Here is a 9,649-nt window from a genome sequence, read left to right on the forward strand (position 1 = left end):
GGGCTCCCCACGTCCCTACCCCAGCCTCAGGCCACTGCGCGTCCTTGTGCGGAGAGGAGTCAGGACATGGGCCGGGTCAGGGCTGGCTCTTTCGAGAAGGAGCAGAAGACGCCCCTTCTCATACCTAACCCAGTCTCCCCTGGAGAAGTGAAGGGGCGTGTATCTGCCTCTTTGTGGCCCAGCGACTGTCTTCCCCACCAGCCACGTAACGGTCCCTGCAATTCAGGGACTACACCACAGACATCGAGGGGGTGGCGCTTCGTTCTCTTCAAAGTGCCTGCCAACCCACCCGCGACCTGCAAGAACCCATCCGAAGAGGGCGGCTCCCGGACAGACTGACCTGCAGGGAGGCGCGGTTTCCAGTAGCGCGGGACCGCCGGCTCGCAGAGGGGCTAGGGCCTGAGCCGAGGGCAAGACGTCAACCCGAGGGTCTGCAGGAACCCGTTGACCTGCCCTCGGACACCTGCTGTCCGCTCTGACACTTTAGCATGCACTCTGGATCTCTTGGAGTCGTCAGAGCCAGAAGTGGTTGGATTGGGATGGGGGCAGAGGAAGGTGCCTCCTTTGCCCAGCCCCGCTGCACGTGGGGCTCTGGCAAAGTCGGGGCGTTCTCACGGCGTTGGGATTGAGACTGGGGGCCGATGACTGGAGTCAGATCCCATGCCCCTGAGAGGCTGTCACAGCTGGCGTAGTAGAGGTGTGTGCACACACTCCAGAGTTAAAAGGCGCCATCCCGCTTCTCGGAGTTTTAAGGACTGTGCAAAGGAAGGACCTGGCAGGGGCGGGGCTTGGGGGCGGGGCGCGCCGGGTCCACTCCGCAGCCGCTCCGACTCCGACTCCGACTCGGGTGTGGGCGCGCGGGTGGTCCATCCCCGCGGTCAGGGCGAGTCCCGATAGTCTCGGAGCTGTATCTAAGGCTTCCCTGGAAGCAGTGGAGTGAACTTTTCGTTTCTCGGATAACCGGTCTTAAACAGTCACCCGCAATGGAGGCCGCATGCTCTCCCCAGAACCGCGCTGGGGACAGACCTTGCCTTGCCGTGGCGCCCTGGGTGTCAGCGCGCCCTAAATCTCAAGTGCAAGACCTCCCCGTCTTCTCCGTGACTTGAGCTTGGTTGCCCGAGAGAAACCCGCTCACGATCCCTGGGCGCCTGGGTCGGGAAAGGAAACCTGTCGGTTTGGAAAAGAAGCAAGGTCTGGTTGTGGTGGCGGCTGCCCCGGCAGTGTCCCTGGTATTTTGTTACGTTAAATGTTAAGTTCTTGTAAGCAAACGGGCCCCTCACCTGAGGCCCTTTGACTCGCAAAGTTCTTTCCATGTCGTGCAGTGAAATCAGGAATCGCTAAAACAAGGCGCTCCCGCGCCCCGGGGCCCCGGAGGTCCCCGGCGCACAGAGGCCCGCACTAGCCGAGTGCAGCTGCCCGGGAGGGTTCCCGCGTAGAAGCGACTCCAGGTGGCGCCGCCCGCTGGACGGCCTGGGACCGACCTGTCTGGGTCTGAGGACTCAGGGCTGGTAGCCAATCTGGGCGAATCCAGGAGCCAGGGAGCTGCGAGGAGGGAGGGCGCGCGGCGGGTTCCTGGGGGAGGGACCCGAGCGGGCGGGCGAGTGCGAGGAGGAGGCGAGTTTGGCGCGCCCGCGAACTCTATCGGGTTGAAAAGTTTCCTCTGCTGTCGCCTCCCCCTTGCGTGCGGAGCAGTGCCTTGCGTGCGCCGTGTCTGGAAAGTCGGCTCCAGTCACATCCCTGGGCGCTCCTCGCGGCCGCCCCTCCCGCGCTTCTCACGGCACCTGACACGCCGAGGCGGCGGCCGAGGGTGGGGTGCCAGCCGCCACCACCCTCCGCGGCGCACGCACGGCCGCGCCCGCGGGGCCAGCCAGGCGGATGCTCCGGCCACCATCCACCGCCCATCACGGCGCTCACGTGGAGACCCCGCCACGCACCCGGCGCTCAGTCCCAGTCCCTGGCGGGTGCGCGCTCGCCATGGGGCCGCGTCCTGCCAGAGGGCAACGGGTGGCGCTCTTCCCTAGGCTGCCTCCCCGGCCTGCTGCGTGCTTTTCCTACTGGCTGATGTGTGATATTTTCAAGACACCTGAAAGAATAAGGGCTTTGGAGCAGCAGCCCTAGGTGTGCAGATGATTTCAAAAAGTTCCTGGAAAAAATGAACTAAATTCTGAGTTTATCTTGGTGCAAAAAAGGGAAATCCTTGCAGTGTTTTCATGATACAAATTTACTATGAACTTTTTGTAGAGCCCTCATATTTAGTTAACTAGATAGGCATAGTCCCTCCAGTGTTTCAGGGTCATGAAGATATAAATATAAAAGGTAAGCATTTACCAGAGGACAAAACTGTGTTTTGAGCTCTATCTGCTTTTGCCCTGTTTACAGATGAAGGAACAGTTCAGAAAGGTTATGTGACTTACCCCAGTCACACAACTATCAAGAGATGGAGCCAGGATTTGAACCCAGTAAGACCTACTCCAGATAAGAAGCCCAATTGCTTTCTTTCCCGGCTGTCTTTTCTTTTCTTTCTTTCGTTTTCTTCCTTTCTTTTTTTTTTTTTTTAAGAGAGATTTTTGCTATAGGGTGCATCTAGTCACCAGAGAGACAGGGGGAAACTGAGTAATCACTTTGGGGGGGGGGGGGTTACCAGGCGGCTATCTCTTCTCTTGAGATTTTGGGCACGTGTACACAAGCGCCTGGCATGAGTTTTAAGCCATGGGTCCAGGACTGGAACCATTGTCAATTAGGTGGGAGTCCAGTGACATAACCATTGTGCCACCTACCAGTCCCTTCTGGCTGCCTTAAATATTATAAATAAATAAAGCTGGAAGGGTTTTTATTAATTGTTATTGGAGGAGTCAGTGGGGTGGCATGGTAGTTAAGGTGCTAGACTCCCACATGGATGATCACAGTTCAAGTACCAGACCTGACAGCTTGCTTTTTCACTTTCTCTCTCTCTCTCTCTCTCTCTCTCTCTCTCTCTCTCTCTTGTAAGCACTTGTGCCTTGTAGCATTTAAAAAAAATAATGATGATGGGAGCCAGCAGGTGATGTAGTAGTTGGGATACTGGACTTCCACATGCTTGATGGCGATCCAAGTCCTGGACCCAGTGGCCTGAAACCCACTCTGGGCACATGTGCAGGTATAACTTGAATCCTGAGAGGAGAATGGAAGAGAAGGGATTGCAGCACGACCATCCCCTCTGTAGAGCGATTGCTTGCTTTCTGTCTCTCCAGTGAGCTCATACACCCTATAGCAAAAAAATCTCTCAAAATACATAATGATGATGATGATAAAATGAAAGTTAAATAAAATAATTCTTTAAAAATAACTTTATTTATTTATTTATTTAAATTTGACCAGAGAGGGACAGAGAGAGAGGGAAAGGGTGAGAGCAAGCCACCAGGTCTGAGACTCAAACCAAGGTCAGCCATGTGGGAGTCCAGCGCCCTTAACCACTACGTCACCTGCCGGTCCCAATAATTCTTTTTAAAAATACCTTAAAATTGTTATTGTTGCTTTAGTAATGGAGGATTCTGAGAATCACAGAAAGAAGACTGCACTCACCTTTTTTCAATAAATCGATTATGAGGGAAGTCTAAAGACTGTGCCTGAGTGCTGGCCTTGAAATAACTGATTAAATTGTAAAGAAACTTATAACGGTGACTGAAAAGAGAGTCTAATTTCTTGAGAGATTAAACCAACAATAAAATATCCTACCTGTTAAGAATATGCCTTTTTTTTTTTTTACAAGTTTTTGTTTTGTAGCTTTTGAAAGATTCTTTGGGAATGATTTCACACCATGATGTAGTGCATCGGTGATGAAGTTACTTTTTGAGTTGCTACATTAGTGTTAGAATAAACATTGGCTTTTCGTTGGCCTACATATCCTTCTAAACGAGTTTCATAACAACCGTGCAACGTCCAGCTTTAGCAAGACCTTTGCCTAATAATCCAAGACTCTGCTATATGCATCAATCTTTCACTAGATTTCAATTTAGTAGACTGGAATTGCCTATGGGCTAATGCCAGTTCTGAGCTGGCAACATTCCTCAAAGCCTTTATCACAGTATCTGTGCTGGAATTAGAGCAGGTATAAGGTTGCCTTTAAGTCAAGTAAATCCCCCCACCATTTTTTTTCCAAAGGTTTTTGCCCTAGGGCTTGTGTTTTGCTGGAGAGAGACCAAGGGAAAGTGAGAAATCACTCCCCGGGAGGTATAACCATGCTGCAGTCCCTTCTCCACCATTCTCCTCTTGGAATTTTGCATGCATGCACGCGCACGTACACACACACACACACACACACACACACACACACACCCCAGTGTGATTTTCAAGCTGCTGGGTCTGGGACTGGAATTGAGGTTGATCATGTGTGAGCCAAGCGCCTTAACCACCACTGGTCCTGTAAATTCCTACTTTTGAAAGTATAAAACGAGGGCCAGCAGGTGGCATATTGGTTAAAGGGCGTTGGACTTCCAAGTGGTCAACCGTGGTTCAAGTCCCAGACATGGTGGCTTGCTTTCTCACTCTCTCTCTCTCTCTCTCTCTCTCTCTAAGTTTAAATAAATAAATAGTTAAATAATTCTTTTTAAAAAGTATAAACCAAAAATAATAGGGGCTGGCAGGTGACGTGGTGATCAAGGGGGCTGGACTCTCACATGACCAACAGTGGTTAGAGTCCCAGACCTGGTGGCTTGCTTTCTCACTTTCCCTCTCTCTCTCTCTTGCTCTGTCTCATTCTGGTCAAATTAAAATAAATTTAAAAAGTTAAATAAAATAATTCTTAAAAATTTATTAAGAAAAAAATAATAATAATCTGAAAAAAAGAAAAGCTATTTACTACTGATGATGTGGATAGTAATGTCTTTGTCCTGATTGATATGCATGGTAATCATACTGGAAAAAGAAATGTTATACATTGTAAAAATATATGTGACTAAATGTAATTATATTTTTTTTTTAAAAAGTATAAAACAAGGCTGTTCCAAAGACTTTCTCTTTGATACCTCGATCAGACCATATAGTTTTTAGATTAAGTAGATGCATGGCACAGTAAATATTTCAGGTGTAACTTCCATGCTGTGGTTCCTTGGACTCAGCATTTCTTCTAGAACATGTCTCAAAAAGTAGAGGAACCAGTTAGGCAAATGCTGTCAGAAAGATAGACCCGTATCAATTATAACGAACCAAAATGGGCTGATTGTGGTAACAACTTAAGTATCTTCAGGCCTCAGGTTCTTCCAGGCCTTATGATACAGACCTCATGGTACCTGATGAAAACTTTCGATAAATCCAAAGCTGCGTATGGATACTCTTGATCCAGCTCAAGATGGAGCCCTCCCTTTAGTAAGAGCCACATCAGACTCTAATTATCATCACAACTTCTCAACCAAAGCAGGAATCTAAGGCTCAGGGACCTCCTTTCAGTTACCAGCACAGAATACAAGGTTTTTACCTTCCTAAATCTCAAACTTGAATTGTTTGCTGCGAATAGCTTTCAAAAAGAACAGCTAAGCTAGAGGGATAGTTTAAAGTAGAGGTTTAAAATACCTTATATTGTATTGATTCCACAGAGCTGCTTAAGCTTGTTTAAGCAGGACAGGAATGCACCAGCTTCCGTGGCAGAGAGGGATAACTGGTACTTCCTGGGATGGAAGGACCCAGGGCTGCTCTACCTAGGCTGGTCTCCGATGGGGTTTTGTCCTGTAATCTCTCTCTGCATGAAGAAGTAGCTCCCCATGGGTGGGTGGACCCAATTTATAATCCCAGAAGAAAGAGACATCCCTCTTCCAAGGTCTTAGAAGGACTCCAGTGAACCAGGCTGACATCGGATCTCATCCTGCAGCCCAAAACTGGTTTCATTATCAGAAAAGAAGAGATGGGCAGAACATGCTAGGAAACCAAAGAGTCAGCACAGTCCACTCCAAATATTTATTTCTGTCCCTTGCTCTGTTAGGTTGGAGGGTAACCCAAACCCATTATCATCGCCATCATTATTATTATGTTAAATTAGTAGAAGATACCTAGGAATAAATCTAACCAAAGAAGTTAAAGGCCTCCACGAGGAAAACTATGAGAAGCTAAAAAAAAATAAAATAAAAATTGAAAATGACACAAAAAAGTATATGAAATCCCATGTTCCTGGATTAGAAGAATTAGTATAATCAAAATGGCAATTCTACCCAAATTAATCTACATATTTAATGCATTTCCAATTAAAAGTGCCAGAGACATTCTTCACAGATCTAGAAAAGACATCATACAATTTGTCTAGAAATATAAGAGATCTCGTATTGCCATAGCAATCCTGCGCTAGAAAACTGGAGTAGGCAGTATCTCACTCCTTGATCCCAAAATAAACTATAAAGCTGTGATAATAAAAACAGCATGGTTTTGGCACAGAAACAGATAGGTAGACCAATGGAACAGAAGAGAGACCCCAGAAATAAATTCACAAACATACAGCCAACTGGTTTTTGTAAAGGGTACCAGTCAATCCAGTGGGAATAGGAAATAGCAAATGGTGTTGGAAAAACTGGATATCCACCTGCAGAAAGATGAATCTGAACCCCTACCTCTCACCATTGGCAAAAATCAACTCAAAGTGGATCAAAGATCTCAACTTAAGACCACAAACTATAGAACTACTGCTGGAAAACACTGGGAAAACTCTGAGAGACACTGGGGTAAGCAAAGATTTCTTAAATAAGACCCCCAAAGCACAGTCAGTAATCTCAAAAATAGACAAGTGGGATTACATCAGATTCAGAAGTTTCTGTATGGTAAAAGACACAGTAATTAGTGTGAATCAACAGCCCTCAGAATGGGAAAATATTTTTGTAAATTATGTGTCAGATAAGGGGTTGATAACCAGAATACACAGGGAACTCAAGCAGCTTACCCAATAAAAGATGATCAACCCAATTAAAAGATGGGTGAATGAGCTCAAGAAACAACTCTCTAAGGAAGATATACAAACAGCCAAAAGGCATATGAAAAAATGCTAAACATTCCTCACCATAAGAGAAAGGTCAAAACCACAATGAGATACCACCTAACCCCAGTCAGAATGACTAAGATTTATAAAACAAAAAAGTGCTGGCAGGGGTGTGCTGAAAGGGTAACTCTCCTACACTGCTGGTGGGAATGTAAATTGGTCCAGCCACAGTGGAGAACAATATGGAGATTTCTCAAAGATCTACAAATAGAACTACCATATGATCCAGCAATCCCACCCCTTGGTATCTACCCAAAGGACAGAAGAATCCTTAGCTGGAAAAGTGCTTGCACATCAATGTTTATTGCAGCATTATTCACAATTGCTAAGATATGGAACCAACCCAAATGCCCATGAACGGAAGAATGGGACTGAAAAAGTGTGGTACATATACTCTATGGAATAATACTCAACCATATTAAAAAAAAAAAAAGAAACAGAAAGTGGATGAATATGGAAGATTTATTGCTGAGTGAAGCAAGCCAGACTATGAAGGAGAGACATCGTATGTCTCCACTTAATATATACCAAGTGTCCGCACTCTATGGGCAAAACTGAATGACTAGAGGATATAGAAACATAGAAAATGGTTATAAATACCAGATACAGTGTGGGAAAAGGGTAGGTGAAGGAGAGAAGTCTGAAGAAAGACATTAAGGAGAAAAATAGAGAGGCAAAGTATTTATGGGACAAAGAAATGGGTTATTATCTGTTGAAGATAACATGTATAGTACTCTCAACTGGACTGCTGAAAAATGTGTAAATGTTGGAATTCTCCCTTTACAAGCTAAGTGACATATGTGATCGAATGTATAAAAGAAATTGAAATAATAATAAAAAAAAAAGAGGTAGAAAGGAAAAGAGAACTGTAAGTGAAGGAAATAAGAAGAGGGGTCAGGGAGATAGAACAACTGAGAAAGAAAAAGGAGTAAAATATGAAACCTTACGTGCTAAAAGATAACCTTAGAGATCAGTCATTTTGTCTAGTCTCTCAGTCAAGGGAAATGAGTCCCTCCTACTTCATATTTGTGGTGTGAGACTTTCACCAACTTGGCATAGCAATGATTCCAAAGGATGAGAAAGAACGCCAAAGCCTGCAGGCATATTTGTTCTCTGGGTCTCTACCACCACGTCAAACAACTCTTTATTTATTTTAATTGCTAGAGAGTGCATGCACTCACCAGAGAGAGAGAGAGAAATCACCTACAAATGGGGCATAATCAAGCCGCAATCTTTTTTCCTCCATTTTGCCATCCCATCAGGATTTGGGGCATACATGCACATGTGCCCTATATATTTTTCAAGCTGCTGGGGCTGGGATTCAAACTGCAGTCAGCCATGTGGGATCTGGTTCCCTAAACCACTAGGCTACAGGACTAGCTCCAGATATAAATTCTTTTTTTTTTTTTTTTTTTTGGCCATAGGACGTGTGTGTTCGCCAGACAGACAGAGAGAGACATAGAGACAGAAAGCGAGAAATCAACCCCCAGGGGGGATGGCCACACCGCAATTCCTTCTCCTCCATTCTCCTCTCGGGATCTTGGGCACGCACGCACACGCGCCCAGCGTGAGTTTTAAGCCACCGGGTCCGGGACGCGAACCGTGGTCGACTATGTGGGAGTCCAGCGACATAGCCATTATGCTAACTGCTGGTCTCCCCCTAAATTCTTGAAACACAGACACTTGTTCTACACCCATAGACTCTATTGCAAGAAAGCTCATTGATATATGAGAATATACAGGAAAATGGGAAAATCCACATGCTGACCCCTTCCCAGGTGAACCACGGGAATCACCTGTCTTCTATTTTTGTACATGCATATGGTTGGTTGTATGTATATAAAATCCTTCTCTCTTTCTCTCTCTCCCTCTCTACATGCCTGCCTCGGCCTTCCTGAGTCACTAGGATTACAGATGCACTCATACATACATATTTTTAATAGAGAAGGAACTATACTGGAATTATTGTTCAGTGACTTTTTTTTTTTCAACTTAACTATTATCTTGGTGACCTTAATAGAAAGTGTAGATCTACCTCATGCTTTTAAACTCTTGCATAGTATAACCTTGATATAATTTATTTAACCATAAATAATGACTTAGATGATTGTTTCCAGAGTTTTCAACTCTATTATTACAGGCGCCACTGCAGTGACTTCAGGTTTCTGTGCAATTCTGTATCCCCTTTCAAGTGTAGCCCCAGAAGAAATGCTTGAGTCAAGGGGACAAATGCATGAATGAAGCTATCTCCTCCTTGTCTTCTAAAAAGGTGTGCCAGGTTACATCCCATGAACCTTAGAGTTTGCACCAAGTAGCACATGCCAACATATTTGTCCTTCTATAAAGGACTGTTACCATCATTTAGCTTTACAAATACGGAACGACAATGAAACAAGATTACTGGTCTCCCAGACCTATTCCTTATTGCAAAGAGTATGTGTGCATCTGAATGGATTACCTCCTCTTCTTGACAAGTGAGAGGAATCCCCAGATTAAAGCTGGTAAAAGGTTAGAGGGGAGAAATTCCAGTTCTCTACATCCTTGTGGAAGACTCACCAGAAGTTGAGACGGAAGAGCAACCCAACTGCACCTCCATCTCCCCTGTGAGATGATGACAATTATTTACAGGCCATTAAGTACTGGCCTGAATGCTTT

At 45.5% G+C, this 9,649-nt stretch overlaps 1 protein-coding gene across 1 annotated transcript in view; it reads right to left on the minus strand.

The window, feature by feature from the left end:
* The window catches only part of CYP1B1 (cytochrome P450 family 1 subfamily B member 1), a 6,578-nt gene extending 5,265 nt beyond the window's left edge, over positions 1-1,313 (minus strand). Inside the window, 1 exon segment of the mRNA XM_027773009.1 lies at positions 1,281-1,313. Coding sequence (XP_027628810.1) covers positions 1,281-1,313 — 33 coding nt within the window.
* Positions 1,314-9,649: the final 8,336 nt, after the last annotated feature.

Source organism: Tupaia chinensis, unplaced genomic scaffold (genome assembly GCF_000334495.1).
Source record: "Tupaia chinensis unplaced genomic scaffold, TupChi_1.0 Scaffold000317_1, whole genome shotgun sequence".
In the NCBI taxonomy this organism is placed as follows: Eukaryota; Metazoa; Chordata; class Mammalia; order Scandentia; family Tupaiidae; genus Tupaia; species Tupaia belangeri.